General features: G+C 33.7%; 1 protein-coding gene across 1 annotated transcript in view; it reads right to left on the bottom strand.

Annotated features, from left to right (window-relative positions):
• Window positions 1-620: 620 nt before the first annotated feature.
• Window positions 621-16495, bottom strand: part of TERB1 (telomere repeat binding bouquet formation protein 1) — an 18043-nt gene continuing 2168 nt past the window's right edge. The window contains exons 2-19 of the mRNA XM_062586856.1: window positions 15713-15771; window positions 14697-14807; window positions 14357-14485; window positions 13757-13888; window positions 13230-13290; window positions 13037-13152; window positions 12773-12895; window positions 12107-12259; window positions 10822-10953; window positions 9515-9640; window positions 8372-8535; window positions 7254-7606; window positions 5169-5230; window positions 4026-4118; window positions 2600-2770; window positions 2127-2207; window positions 1118-1231; window positions 621-685 (exon numbers count right to left, since the gene is read on the bottom strand). Of these exons, the coding sequence (XP_062442840.1) occupies window positions 621-685; window positions 1118-1231; window positions 2127-2207; window positions 2600-2770; window positions 4026-4118; window positions 5169-5230; window positions 7254-7606; window positions 8372-8535; window positions 9515-9640; window positions 10822-10953; window positions 12107-12259; window positions 12773-12895; window positions 13037-13152; window positions 13230-13290; window positions 13757-13888; window positions 14357-14485; window positions 14697-14807; window positions 15713-15746 (2220 nt within the window). The 5' untranslated portion in view covers window positions 15747-15771. The remainder of the gene's footprint in view (window positions 686-1117; window positions 1232-2126; window positions 2208-2599; window positions 2771-4025; window positions 4119-5168; window positions 5231-7253; window positions 7607-8371; window positions 8536-9514; window positions 9641-10821; window positions 10954-12106; window positions 12260-12772; window positions 12896-13036; window positions 13153-13229; window positions 13291-13756; window positions 13889-14356; window positions 14486-14696; window positions 14808-15712; window positions 15772-16495) is intronic.

The following is a 16495-nucleotide window of genomic DNA, read 5'->3' as shown; positions in this document are numbered from 1 at the left end:
TTGTGTTGCAGGAAACGTTTTTCCTTGTTCTGCATTTATTTTAGTGTAATTTAAAATTATGTAAATTTACATAGTATTTCACTTTATTAATGCATTATTACAGACAATACAATCTTAAGTAATTCTAAAGAATGATTAACTTTGTCAAAGTAGCAGTGGTTCTTATAGATGTTAGGTTTAGCCATTTCCTCACTATCACCCATTTACTGAAATACAGTATTTTTTTCCCTGATGTTTGACTTCATCTCTATTGTTCTTACTTAGTTTGTACTCTTCGAGATCTGTTTTCCAGTCAGGACAGCTCTTCCACTAGGTTTCTGTTATTTTTACACTATGCAGATTTTCTTTAGTGCAGGAGAAAGCATACCTCTATTGTCTCCATATCCAGTATTCAGAAGCAATCCCTTTTCAGGGATAAGTAATTATGACTGGGGTAAAGCCAATAGAGAAACCTGTTTTTAGTAAGGCTCAATTTGGTACTGGCCTCTTGTTAAAGGTGACTTTAAAAGAAATTATGCAATTCAGAATGACTTTATTTGGACATTTATAAATACGTGAGTGTACAATTAGACTCACATAACTTACCTCATCTTTACCAAGTGAATATATACAGGGTTTTTTTAAGCTCTGATGATATCCAGTTGCACACTTGACTCTCTCAAGTGTTTTTTTCTTTGAGAGCGAGCTATGAAATTATAAATACACCTATCTCATAGTTATTTTAAACTAACTCAAATCTGCTGTAAAAGTGAATGTTTTGAAGGAATATTTCTTCTAATAACCTTAAAAATGTAAATATTGCTTTATTAATAGTTACTAATATTCAGATAAACAAGGAAGTATCATCTTCTCATCATAACATTAACATGCCAAGCTTATTTAGGCTTTAAAAGCAGCTAACAAATAACAGGAATTAACTCAAAATAAATAATATTGTGACTGAAAACACACAAAACAAACAAACAAAAAAAAACCCTGTTACAATTCTCAGCCATTTGTCTCCATTAGCAAGCACAGATGCTTGTATCAACGCCCTGACTTAAAGGCAAACTTGATCTTTAAGTTATGCAAATTAATTTTCTGGCAATACAAATTATTTTTTTCTGGTAATACTCACATCTTTTATATGTAGGTATCAAGTTATACTTTTCAATCAACCAAGTATTGTTACTATGTTCATCTCTGTTTGAGGCATCAGTTTTGTTTTTTCTAATTGGAGTCAAAAGTATACCTTTTAAAAAACATAAGAGTTATGTCTTTTTCTTGAAAAAGCAAAAACCATTGTTAATATTTTAGGAATTAAAATTTAAAGCAAGACTATCTTCTGAGCACTACTATCTAGTCTTAGAAGAAAGACTGGAAAAATCCAATTTACTTCAAAAAATTTTGTACTTGCTAAAGGTCATCAGGGTTTCTGAGATGAAATAAACACTTATTCTTAAAGGACTTCAATGACTATAATAGCCAAATGAATTAATTTGTAAATCTGAAGAAAAAAATATATTATCAGAAATTTATTAAATAAAATAATGATGTAACTTATATTCACTTTTCCAGCTCTACCTTATCAGTAGAATTTTATTCAACTCCTCATACCAGCCAAGCAAGCAGATCTCTTATTTAGTTTTCTGGTATGTTGTTTTCACTTACTGGCCCTAGCATTGGTGCGTTTTTAAAGTTTTTTACCCTTTTAGCTGTTCAGCACATAGAGATCCAATTCCTTAGCAGAGTTCCAGGCAGCTACAGAAACAGCCCTAACAGGGTAACACTGCTATAAAGGTATAATAGAATAATGTTGAATCCAGCAACATGCAGCTAACACTATGATCAGATCCTGATTATGCATTGCTGCTTTAAAAATTAAGAATGCAAAACCCCAAAATAGTGGGTAAACATGTAAACAAGTAAACATGACAGGATTCAAATTGGTATCTACAAAGCAAGTACATGTAATTATAGAATATGCATTTTCTGGCCTATTCTCAGTCAGAATTTTGACAGTATCCACAGCAAAAACATAACTCCCTATCCAAAGGCTCTTGTGGAAGTCTTGCAGTAGAAGTCTTGCAATAGAAGCACTCAGACAATAAGGGCTTTTTACATTAATTTCAGAACTGGGTCCTTACTTTGGAAATCTTCCTTTCTGCTCTTAGAAGCTGATGTCTCTCTATGCAGTCTTCTTTTAGTCACTGGTGTTAACAGTATTTCTGGAAAGTATAAGATGTATGCTAGTGCAAATGCCAGCAATAACCATTAAAGATACCTTCTTTTACAATACAAAAATAAGCTGCACTTTCCTTTAATTACTTCATTAATTAAGAATGAGGCCTCTCATCTGTGAGGATGTAACATTAGATGTAACTTGACTAACTCTGGCAAAGAAGGCCTACAGCCTCATCAAAATCTATAATGAGGATGCATCACTACTGCCAAGGCATACATGATAGATACTTCTCAAAAGTGGCTAGCTCTCATCTCATTTATTACAAATCACAAATTAAATCAGTGTTTATGAGACTGTTAAAAGATCAGAATCAAGTCTAAAATAAATATATTTTAAAATAATAGTTATAGCTATTAAGGAAATGTTCATAATTACTCTCGTAAGCTGCATAACTACTGTTGTTGCAAACAGCCAGTTTCTTAAGTTCCTTTTTATATTTTTTTTCAGCTTCCAGAATGACTTTGTGACGATCACATGGGTATGGACAAGTTTGCAACATCTTGTTAAAGGTTTTACTATTGAAGGACAGGCCTGGTGCTGTACATCCTGGGGGGAGGGGGAAAGAAAAAAAATATTGTAGAAACAGCAAGCGTGACTGTTAAAGCACCCATCATCAAATTCAGCATTTTTGTTATTTTGCTCATTATGGTCTACAATTTGACTTCCATTTTTTCATATATACACCTCCGAAAGGCTTAGGCCTTTATCTTCTTGAAAATATTCATTTTTTTGTTTTGCACTTGCTCTCCAAGAAAATATGCTTTTTCAACATGACCTCTGGGAGCACGTTATACTGCACTTCCACTCCAGAAGTGCTGAATTAGGTCCTCTACAAAAGTAAAATATTGACAGGACAAAAACAGGTCCTTTATACAAGGGCCAAATATAAAAGCTGTCTTTTCTATACTTCGAAACATTCTCTACATCATAACAATTATCTGCATTAACCTGAATGAATAGTAACTCAGACTCAGATATAAATTTCATCAAAGCAAAGCCTTCCTGCTTGTTTCTGAGGCCATATCCTATGGTAATTTACAGTTATATAGTCAGTTGAAGAATTTTCTCCACTGTAGGGAACTATAGGAAGGGCACTGGTACATCTCTGCAGTGTTCTACCCTGAGATAAAACAGCACTAGAGCTCCAGTTGAAGCTACTTGGACAACTTCAGTTCATATTACTTATCTTAAATCACGTTCAAAAGTGGATTGTGAGCTTTTATGTAAGGTCATAGGGTTGATTACAAAAATCCCCTTATAAACCTTGAGTAGCATTCACATAAGCTACTGCAGGATTGAGTTCATGAAGTAGAAGATGGGGTAACTGAAGGCTGTAGTCATGGATTACTATAGAACAGACTGCCTGTATTTAACAGCAGTAAGGGAGGAAAATTGGAAGGGCTGCAGAATACTTAGGAAGTGTAAAACTTTCAGAAACTGCAGTTTTTGGGGTTTTTTGCTCCTTTTCTCTGATAAGAGAAAGCAACAGAACAATTGTTCCTAAGTATTTCTATATTTCAATAAGCACTTTGTGTTCTTTTAAGCTGTTTTATATTCTGCTTATTAATAAATCTATTGTGGATAAACATATATAGACCTAAATCTGAACATGCAATTTTATTTCAACATTTATGTTTTATTTTAGGGGCAGAAAAAGAAAAGGAAACAATTAAGAATTGCCGATTAGTTAATCCAATGCGTGTGTTAGAATTTCTGTAGTATCATTTCCATTTACTGAATTGCTGACTCCACAAGGCATCTTTTATGGAATTAGGAAGAAAGGACCTAAGATAATATTTACCTAAACACCTTAAATTTGCTCTTTTAAGAGATGCAAATGTAGTCAAAATACTTTTTTCTTCTTTAGTTATCTCTGCATAGGATGAATGTTGATCTAAATTAAGAAGAAAAAAAAACACTAAGAAAGAAAATGCAGTCTATCTTTTGCTGCAGTAATTCTACATCGACATACCTATGTTCAGTTGTATGTTCTATTTGTAGATTATTAGGAAAGCCTAATTTACTTAACAGCAAAAAAAAAAAAAAAAAATCCTGAGGTTAAATAGATCCATTTTTAAAAAATCTAGAATAACTCCATTTAATTCAATACTGACTTTTGCTTTGCTCTCCCAAAGAAGCTTATTTTTCATACCAGGATAACTATATACTTACATTAACTAAGTTCTATAAGCTTAAATGCTACTTAGAATCTAAAATTGAAAAACGCAAAGTATTGGAATAATCCTTACTCTCCATCTGAAAAGTCATCACCTGGAGATCAGCTTGGTCCCTTCTAAATCTATCATTCTGGCAAACTCTGGTTTAATGAATAATCATCAATTTCATAAATTAACAGCAAAATAAATTATGAGTTTGATTTGGTTTGATTCCAGATGCCAATTCTGAAATAAATATACTAGAGTAAAAAGATCAATGACAGACTGATAAACCCTTACCCCACAACACATCTACCTATGTTTAACATGCAGGAATACCTCCAGGAAAAAAAAATGCTCTATTAGGCTCTATCCCTAGATCTTAAGAGTACAGAACAAAACCAGCATCCTGATGCATTTTCTATGAATGGTTTGTTAAATATAAATTGCATTCAGAATTGATTTAAAATGCTTATCTGTGATGCATTCATTTGAACAAATGAATCAACTAAAATCAATTAAGAAAATTAAAATATGTATTAGAAATCTAGAATAAATATTCTCTTAGTAAAATTATATCCAATGTAAAATTTTCAAAGCAAGCAAATGGCTATAGTATTTTATGCATAGCAGTCTGTCATTTGATTAAGTATTACAACTGACAAAAGCAATAATAAAAGTAAGCATAATTGACTAATCTTAGAAGAGAACATTTATTAAGAGTGAAATGATCTACTCCTCCTCCCCACCCCCAAATATTCACAAGGAACATGTTTAACTATTTGTACCTGATGTGCATGCCTGTTTCAGATTTTTAACAATCTTTGCTGGTTGTTTAAACACGTGTTCACTAGGAAAACCAAGAACATGCAAACAAATTTAAAATCAGACTTCACAACATAGTTACAAAGGCAAAACACAAAGCATAATATATAAAACTTGATTCTAGTTGTTCCAAGTTATGAGGCTAGACATATTCAGCACGTCATTATCATATTAGAGATCTGGGATTACCATTCCTTGTAGTGCTATCCAGAATCCTTTCCAGCACCGGAAACTGGATGGTAGTTTCCAGTCATTTGTAATTCTGGTTCACATAAGGATTACTTGGTATATGCAGCTTTTGTGTACTACTTGCAACACTGTATTTTTCACTAGATGTAGCAGTTGCTCTAAAAGATACTTCATTTTCTTGTTTTCTTGCACTGATTAACTTTTATGCAACTGCTATGATCCTACAGTATGGGATGCTTCATCATGCACTTTTCTGTTATGCCTTCCCAGCACAAGAGAGACACGGAGCTACTGGAGAGTCCAGCATATGGCTACAAACATGATCAGAGGGCTGCAGCATCTCTCTTATGCGGAAAGATTGCGAGGCTGTTTAGCCTTGAGAAGACTAATATGGGATCCTATCAGTGTCTATAAATACCTTAAGGGAGGGTGTCAAGAGGACGGGCCCAGTCTCTTTTCAGTGGTGCCCAGCAAGAAGACAAGCAGCAACGGGCACAAACTGAAACGCAGGAAGCTCTACCTGAATACTTCACTGCAAATGACAAAACACTGGAACAGGTTGTCCAGAGAGGCTGTGGAGTCTCCTTCTCTGGAGATGCTCAAAACCCACCTGGACGTGATCCTGTGTAAATGCTCTAGGTCACCCTGCTTGAGCAGGGGGGTTGAACTAGATGGACCCTCCAGAGGACCCTTCCAACCTCAACCATTCTGTGACAAGCTACCTCTGAATGCTGTAGGAGCAAGAAGCCTAACTCACTGGGTCATGGGGTAATTCCCATTTTCACACAAATCCATATACTAGGAGAGTGCCCCCCTGCCCAAAAAGTATTTCTGAGAAGATACATGCTTTGAAGGTTGGAACTACAAATAAAGAAGCTGCATGAAATTACATCAGTCAGTAGCAAAGCAGAACTTACCTGACCATGGAACACACCCTGCACTTTCCATAATTTCTGTGGTAGTTAAAGTCACGGTATAATACATGTTAGGAAAGTGCACAGGGGTGTAGTCCAGCCAGCCACAAAAAAAAAAAAAAAAAAAAAAAAAAAAAAAAAAAAAAAGCAGCACAGCAAAAATGTGGAAACCAAAAATGGAGAAATACTGTTAGCTTTCATACTCTTTGTCTAACAGGAGTGTTGGGAATGGGGAGGAACATTCAAAATATAAATTCAAGATAACTGAATTTGCACTTACCCTTGCAAATCGCCTAATACTGACTTTTTTTTTTGATTGATAGGAAAGATAACCATGAAAAGTGAAAGAAAAAAAGGAGAGAGGAAAATGCATGTTTGTGCAAGATTGATACACAAAGCAAGAGAACAGTAAATGTCAATACAAGCCAGTATCCCATGCAGTGAAGTAATTCAGAATGAGGGGAAAGAAGCAAGGAAAAATGCTTATTCCCACTTCATAAGCAATACAATTTCAATTTTGTGCAGAGAAGTCCTGGAACTATTTTTCCAGTAGGTGCATATCCCAGATGATTCCATGGTTTCATTCAAATAAATGGGTCAAAGTCTGATCTGCTGAATCAGTGGGAATTCTGTGATTTTTTTCATCATTATGCTCAAAGCAATAGGACATGGCCAGCAACAGGCTTCCTGTATGATCCATCAGATGCCTATCCATTAGGAGAAAAAGATGAGAAGCCTTTATTACTGCAATGAGTGCCTACAATCTTTGATCTGTGATGTCAAAAACATTTCTGCAGTTCTCTCTGGTGAGCAACCAAAAAAAACCTCAACTCTTTTCACTTGCAGAAAAAGACACAGTAATCATTATGTAAAAAGGCTAACATTCACTTGGAAATTACTAATGAAAAAAAACTTAGCATTTCTGCTTAGATGTAAAATACATACCTTACTTGAAAAGACTGGTTTTTTTCAACTGCATTTTTTTCATTTATACTATGACTTTGAAGTAAACTGTCTGTTTGCCGTTCAGCTGAACGGGGAATATTACTCTGCTCATTATGTCCAGTAGAAGCATTTATTGGATTCACAGTCTTCAGTATTTCATTCTGCAGTGGTAGAGAATTTGGAGGTGGAGCAAGAATCCAGCCATTTGACTTACAGGTTAAGCGTGGATATCCTACTTGATATGTTTTTTCCATATGATTTTTGGGGTCACTAGTACTCACTTCATGGTATTCTGATGCATAAATACTAGCTTCTGAAGATCTGTCAATAAATATTTTTCTTTGTACTCTTTCCTGTATTGAAAAATGCTAGTTAGTGACTATAATGAGATCTATAAAATATTAAGTAAACCCAGTAAGATTAATTAGGATAGGCCAATATAACTCTGAAGGTAAAACAAATTCCTCAGCACCTCAAAAACCCCAGACTGAGTTGAGAGCTAACAACACAGCAAGGCTTTTGGAGTTGAATATACAGAAGCTGAAGGGAGTGGTTATCAAGTGGCAGTTCCAGGTTGAAGCAATGGATTTGGTACTAGTACAGAACAGCTAATTCAATCTTAATTTTTAGAGGTAAGTAAATCAGAAACTTGCTATTCTACCCCCAGAGATACCGACTAATTACACAACAGAAGGAAATAATAAAACTTGATGTTCACATTTGTCCATAAGTTACCCTGTAACAGTTGTACACAGTCATTTCTTGCATGTAGATGTTAAAAGTTACAGATTCAAAATATGTATCAGATTTAAAAAAAAAAAAGTCTAGTTTTGCAGCCTAAATGATCTTGATTTTATGGAAAGTCTCATTTTATAATAGGCTAAAATGCTTCATTAAAAAATGCAGACGGCTGCATTTTTCAATTGCCCAGCATACTTCTAGCCTAGTACAATACACAGTAATGACAAATTTAAAAATTAGAGGATGTAGTTTCATATACATCCAGTGTTTTCCTTTCTTTTCTAGCTCACACTGAAATTATCTTAAAAGTTTACTTCCTATTTCTCCTTAAACTCTGGATAGATCTTAGTTTTATTCTACTTGTTAAACAAGCCAACCTCATCACGTTCTTTTTCAATCAAGTGTATTCTGTGTAAAATTTCTTTTGCTTTCTTCCAGTAGTCTTGTAGAGTTCTTTCTCTTCTTTGCACATCCACTTCCAACTGTTCTGCATTGTTCATATTTAATGAATTCTCATTTATTTTCAGGGACAATTGTTCAGCTTTGTAAATTATAAAACAAAATTAATACTCCAAATCAAATACCTTAATAATATTTATTACATTTTAGTATCCTGAGGGACAAGCCCCCCCAAGTAATTTATATAGCAAAATGTAAATATCTTAATAATAATTGATATAATTGTTAAACTTACATTTAACTGCTCAGACATTTAAAATACAAACTGCTGTCACAAGTGTCATGTTCCACCTCATTAATTGCTGAGCTTGTTTATTGCAAGTTGTTTACAATACACACTTTACCACACACTTAATCCTCATTCAGCAGGTCCTTTCCCAGTATAGATCTGTTTGTTTTCTAAGCAAGCCTCCATATTGTCGGCCATTGAGAAGTACAATCTCCTCAATCTTAACATCCAAATAAAACTCCCAGATAGACTTTTACTACAGAAAGGTAGATAATTTTTTTTTAAACACTATTTAGCAATTACATAGTATCTTCTAGTGCTGTAGGGATTAAAGGAAAAGGTATTTTTCTGTATTATCTGCAGTATTGTACAGTTATCTAAAGAACCTTGAGCAGCATGCTTCAAAATACATCATACTTCAGAAATTAAGATGGATATTTTTTCACTACTGCACAATAATTGCAGTCATGGTGATTATTGGCTTGGTCTCAATGTACAATGATATGTATGTGTAAATGGAATGCTAACTGAATGTGATAGTTTTAATATTCTGCATATGATTTATTGCTGTGAAAGCCTTTACGAACTGGCTCTACATACCTGGGTTATACAGATATAGTCTTACAACATTCTTGAATTTTACAACTTTTCTTCCCCTCTAAATGCCATGATTATTTAATTGTGGTAAATATGCTACAGTTCTGCAGAAAAAAAACGTATTTGTGCACACAGCATTACAAAGCTGGTACACTTTAAATTATTTGGAAAAATCAACAGAACTTAAATATGGAGAATAACTCATCTAAATTTCAAGTAACAACAGTAGGCTTACTCATTTGTTTGCAGTTTTGCAGCACAAAAGTAGCAGCTTTGTTTAGTTCCTCATCCTGAGACTCAGTTAACACTTGAATCATAAGTGGAAGACCATTGTTCTTAAGCAGTTCATACTGGTTTTCTTCTAAAATAGGAAGTGGTAAAGGATTATAGGTCAGATTTAAACTCATGCACATTTAATAATCCTACAGTAACTTTATAGACCAAAACCTGTTTTTTCTGACCTTCCGTGAAAGTTACTCATTTTTCTTATGGATTTCAAGATATGGAGATACGGAAATATCAAAAGCTGAAAGTTTATCTTTAGCTAAACAGCAATAAAATCAGGGCTTTAATCCAGGCCTAATCTGTTCATCCACAGACAAAAGACACTTCATGCTCATCATGCCCTTTTTTTTTTAAAAAAAAATATGTTATCATCTGCAGCATGTATTCATAAAATTGACAACTTTTCTAAAAAAATTGTTGTCTAAACTTGATAAAACAATCACATCTCATCTTTTACTGGTTCCTTTATTTTGTTCATGTTGACATTTTAAGAGAAACTTTTCCTGCGTAGGATAATCACATTTATATTTGAAAGACTTCTGCTATTAAACAAAGCACTTTTTGCTTCAATCAATTCTTCATGAAATGGAGTTTTTAAAGTTTAAGTCATACAACTTACTGAAGCTAATTACTGAACTACTTATTGATGTTTCAAGGATGATGATCAATCAGGGTTTTAGAACACTTTTTGATGTGCTTCTGACCATACATGAGAAAAGACAGCAGCATAAGTAATAATGGTCAGTGTATTGCAACTTCACATTGTTTTGCTTTTACTGGCATGAAGTACCAACTTAAGTGTTACGTCTTCAGCAAATGTGCTTGAGCTAGCCCTGAGGAGCATGACAAAAACATTACAGGTTACTTGCTGCTTGTGTTTCTCAAAAAACAACACTAATAGATTTTTTAAAAAATAACAGCAATGTAATCAGTGCACAGAAGCTGTATATATCAAAGGCCATTAAAATAAAGCTCTAAAAGATTTGTGTGGTATGTAGGTAGTTTTCAGGACTGAATTAATTTTACCTTGTAATACCTAAAGACAGTTCTGAATTTTTATAATATTTAACTTTATGCTCTTGAACATACTGTGTGTTAATAGCTCTTAAAGTCTAAACATGGAACGTTCTAGAAAACTTTTCTTCAATATTAAATTATTTAAAAGAACTTTCCCGTAAGTTCTAAAATTAAATGGAATGACAAAAATGATGCATTTTAACCCTAAAATTAGTAAAAATAGAAAAAAAGAAATCTTACCACAAACTTCTGTACAGTGTCCAATTGTTAGAATAACACTAACTTTTTCTCCTGTATCCAGAGTGTCATTAGGCAGCAGCTTCAGTAGCTCTGACACAGTGTGATACTTTGCCAAGACAACACCCATTGTAGCTATTACATTGAAAATAATTGAAGAAAAATAAAAAATAAACTAGACAGGAAGTATATAGGTGCCATCCAAGTATGAAATCCTTCCTTCCCCTCTCCTGGAAAGTCTCTACAGATTTCTAACAGCTTCAAGACTGCACAGTCTTCCCCCTGCCATCCTCCCTCCTCTTCCCTCACCCCCTTTAAGGTTAACGCTCTCCTGGTGCAGTAATTCTGCCCATGCTACTCCCCAAACACAACACTGCTCCTCCCCCTGCCCCCCAGGCTGCCTTATATAGAAATGTAGTAGAAGGTCTTATAAAGAAGAGCTTTGCAGCATTTAAGGTTTGCAGATCTGTGCAGTTTTTTTCATACCCTTTGCCAGTTGAATACTGCAAACGAGGGTAGAATAAGACTTGATTCATAGGATATCTGCCACAAAGATAGCTAGGAATGTTTCTGACCAACAGACCTGAAAGGAAACAACCTCTTCCTGAAACTGGGAAGATCACTGCTATGATTACATATTGAATGCTTATCCTATCATAGATCCACTTCTGTGAAAAAAGGTTCTACACCAGGTGTATCATTTAATTCTGAGTGAGCTCTTAAGGCAGAAGTGTCCAAGATTGTTTTGTTGGCCACGTGCCATTTCATCAGGCTCACAGATTTCTCAAAACCTTCTGATGGAATGAAGACCTCCTTAGGCTAGTACGCAGATATACCATGAGCTATATTCACATGCCACATTTGTTTAGCTCAACAGCTGAGTTAAAGCCCCCTAAAGCTCATAAAGCTTATTAGCTTAGACACAGGGCTACAGAAGTACAGTTCTACAACTCCAGGATCCAAACCGACCTCAGTGTCCAATTCTTAGCTTTATTTGCACAAAACTAGCTCTGATATCTTACTTTCGATTCTCAGTATGGTTTATATTTCAGTATCAATGTTTATTTTAGTCACAATGGGGAAGCAGCCCACCTCAGATGCCAGTGTACTGAATCACTCCCACTATGCGAGTCTGAATCTTAACAATACTGCAGAATAGCATGTATTTGGAATGTATATAACTTGCCTTTTATCACCCATTCATATTACTTTGCCTCCAAGGCTAGACACTTAACAACTGCAGTTTAAAAATAATACATATAAAAATGTTAGGGGTCCTTTCACTTACAGTCATTAGCAATGCAGGCATCCAGTGTCTTTGTTACTACTACTGCAAGTTTTGTGCTCGAGTAGCTCATATACGAATCATGCATCAGCTTGATGAGAACCTTAGCTAATGTATCCAATCCTCTAACAGAAGCAAAGTATTTCTGTACATATGCTTGATTAAAAAAAAGTGAATTAAGTCATTTATCTAGTTGCTTTAGCATTTTATTACTTAGGCTCATCATGATTTTTGTATGCATGTATTAATCATTCCATTTCCATTCATATAAGATAAATGAAGTTGGATATGTGTTAATTTTGAGCAATTTAGTAATAGTTATAACAGGAAATGCACAGCCCTAATACATGCATACTAATGGCAAGCATTATGCCCGAGTTCTACTTAATTTCAATCATTTTCAGAAATATATTAATGACTTTATTTCTAAAATATTTCTAACCAAAATGTCTTCTGAACAGTTTTACATACTTTGCTAAACTGTAACCAGTAAGGCTGTGAAGTTAAGCACAATTTAGGGTAAGTAAAGACAGTGGACTCTACCTCTCAGAATAAGTCATCAGAACAGAACATGAACTTACAGAGATGGGCAAAAAGAAATCATGCATTTAAGCTGCAGAAGCTTACTGTTACAAAAGAAAAATTGTTCAAAGCCTGAGCTGTACTTACAGTTATTTGCAACTGTGAGTCCAACAAATGAACAGATAGGACGAACTATCTCAGGCTCTATGCAACTTTCTAGCCACTCTTTTGCGTATGAAAAAACTGAACAGCACATGTTTTGATTATCTTCTGGGAAAGTAAAAAACAATAAATAACCCCAATCCAAGTGTAATATGCTGTTTCACTTGAACAATAAAAACTGTTGCTGCTTTTGAAAAACATTTTGAACTCTCTTCAGACGATAATAAATGTAGGGATTTTAATATTTACCATTTTGAGGATTATTAACACAGGCACAAAGAGTACTGCAGACTGAAGACCACAGCTGATAGCACTGATTAATATTTTCATCTGACAGATTAATCTCAGATATGGAAAGAGTTGTTCTGTTAAGAAACACAAAGCAAGTAAGTTCTAAATAATCCATCATTGTTCTGTCTTAATTGTTACTGTGCTTGTTTACCTGAATAACTGTAGCAGAAGACCAATGCAGCCTGTTTCTCTGACATATGTTTGCCCATTTTCTAAAAATGAACACATACCAGAATCAAAAGAAATGTGGAGCTTGGAACAAAAGCTTAATATGCAAATTTAATTCACGTGTTTCCATTTCCTAAGTGCACACATCCACAAAAAAAATCCAAATCCAAAACCAAACTGATAAAAATGTTCTATTTATTTCTATATATTTAAAATGTTCTGTAATTTTTCAGAAGTGACTGGTTTACATCATACTTTTTGAAAATCTGTTACATTCTTTAGAAATAAAATACTTTCTGCTACAGCTACTTTTCTGCTCAGGAACTCCAACTAATGGATGATCTACTTACATACTTCAAGTTTAATTACACATCATCATTAATCTTTATATATTAACCTTACCAGAACATTAGTGTTCCAAATTTCTGTAATGTAGATTAACAAAACCAGAATCACAATTTAAAACTTGATTGGAGTTATAAACACACACACTCGAAAAACCAAACTTACTATTATTTGAAACTAGTACTAAGATGACATAAACAGACATCCTTTTCAAATTCACACCAGAATCTTTGTTCATTAAAAATGAAATAAGATCTTCAAATAATGCAGGAGTACACAAAGTCTGTTGACAATAAACTGAAACAGAAAATAAAAATATTAAGTCCAAAAACCATTTAGAATTTTTAACTATTTCCATAATAAAGAGCTAGAGTCGCAGTATATTGTGAATGGAGCCTACATGGTGATATAGAGGGACTTAAGAGTTTCTCTGTAGTCAAACCTGAACTATGCTGGCTCTAGATAAAATTTAAATCTGAGTCATCATGCCTATTAACAAGGAACTGAAGTAGTACATCTACATTATTATAAAGATATGCTGTCTATACAAATCCTGAGGAGCAGGAACAGTCAAACCAATGAGGGATTTCTCCAAGTCTGGGACTAGTGAGTGAAGCTATATTTAAAACACCTTTATTGCCTCTCAACCTAATATTCTTGTAATCCAACTTTTGATGGAGAAAACCAAGAAGAGAATACAATGCATAAGCAGAAGTAGTAAGATGTGATAACTCAGAAATAATAAATAATATTATTTATTATTACCATTACTTTCTATTATAATTCCTAATGTAAATAAAGCTGCTTCCTTCACTATGCAATGAACACTTGACTTTGCAAGGTCATTTATAAACATCAAACCACCAATTTCTCGAAAATATTCGCTTGCTTCACCTACAGCAAACAGAAGAAACAAAGAACAAAAATTAAAATATTCCTTTTTTCTATGTAAAATTAAGATCTTCCAAGATTTTATACCTTTAAGTCTTAATGTTTAGAAGTAATTATTTTTTTAAAGTGACAGCCACTCCTTAACATATATTGCAAAAAGTAAATGATTATATTGTTTCTAAGGGAAATATCCTTAGGATAAAGTGATTCTTACTGTTTTGTTGACAGATTGAATAAATAGTTATCAAAGCCTCTTTCTGAGACACAGGGCAGTCCATCTGGTATTTAAGGCATTCAAGCAGTAAGTTCAGATCTGTCTTCACATCTATAAGGGTAAACACAGAAAACTTACAGAAAGTGTTGTATTTTCTTTATATTAGTGTATTCTGTATTGCACTAAGCATGGCACAAAAACGTATTATGACTTTTAACAGGAAAAGACTAACCAGAAAGAGCTATACCTCTTCTATTCTTCTAAAAGTACAATAACCTACCAATATCCCTCTCCATTGAGGGTGATTTCCTTTGTTATTCCCTTTCTAATATTTCCAGCCTTTAACTATTAGTAATTTATTAGTAACTGTCATGTAAATTATTACATTCTCCTAAGGCCAAGTATTCAAGGAATAGTACAGAAGTATGAAATTATTCAGAGTGAAGACAATTGAAAATCTGAGTGAACTGAAAGAGAATCTATTGAAGGAAGAGACTAAATGGCAAGGTTCTCCATGTAATATTCAGTTACAGAAGACCAAATCACTTATCACAACAGCTAGCACCATGAATCAGGTTGTTAGTTTGTAAGTTAACCGAAACATTTTTAAAATCCTTCTGGGTATCTATATACATCCCTAGGTTTGTAAACTGCTTTGAAAAATCTGTTTCTTAGTCTTTTGGGTTAAACAAAAAGACTTAAATAATGATTTGCAAACTTGGCAAAAATAGATACTGTATTTTTTTAAAAACATCTAAGGTTTTGTTTTCATAAAAGGAATTAAACAAGAAAAATGTGCCTAAATATTAGCAAGAGGTGACTTCCTGTAGGTTTTATTTACTATTTGAAATTTTGTCATTAGATTTGTCTCTTACCTATCCCAATACAGAAACCGAAAATACAGCAAAAAGGAAAAGAACATTTCTCCAGTAGTTCACCATCATGATAGGTCTATCAGTCTGATAATATTACATTGAATAGATTCAGAAAATGACAAGTGATTTCAGGAATCTTACCACACTGTGTTTTCTGCACCTTTTGATTTTCCATTTCTGGTTGTATCCCTGTTCTTATTCTACAATGGCAAGAAAAAAAAAACATTTTCTCTACTGTTTTAAAACAGCAATGTTTACGATGTCATACACAAATCATTTTTCTTAAAATATACTCTTCTCATTTCTCTGGTTTTACACTAATATCTCACACACATGTAGAGTTTCATGTGCTGTACTGCAAATATTTCCTTTGGAAATAAAATATGTTATAGGAGTAAACTGTAACTACTGCCTTATCATACCAAGTTTTGAAAGTTAAAATTTTGCAGAAATTGAATCAATTTCATACTATACCATATCATTGTGGAGCACAGAAGAAAAAACACACACACACCACCCAGACTCTGCAATTAATGTGTCTGAATGTATTATTTATCACAATGATCGACTCTAATTTTCCTTTGAAGTGGCCTTTTCTATCAGTCAGTATACAGCAGGACCACTAAATAATTTTGTATCAAAAATATGTCTGAAATCCAGTATAACATTTTCAGCCTCCTACAGCTAACCTACAGCTATAATCACTATAGTGCAACTATTTTGTTTTATCAGTATGGAACAAAACCAGAAGGTAACAGACATTAACAGAGACATCAGTCATTCTTTAAGCTAAGAATTTATTTTAGCTAAGGAAATTATCACATTACATAGGTGAAACAAAAATGTACAGTAATGATTTTAGATAAACTTCAGAGCTAAATGTAGGTTTGGAATTAGAAAGATGGTTAAACTGTGTTTGAGGAC

This window comes from Rhea pennata, chromosome 13 (assembly GCF_028389875.1).
Source record: "Rhea pennata isolate bPtePen1 chromosome 13, bPtePen1.pri, whole genome shotgun sequence".
Lineage (NCBI taxonomy): Eukaryota > Metazoa > Chordata > Aves > Rheiformes > Rheidae > Rhea > Rhea pennata.
The sequence above is the reverse complement of the archived record's forward strand: the minus strand, read 5'-3'. Positions and strand labels throughout refer to the sequence as shown.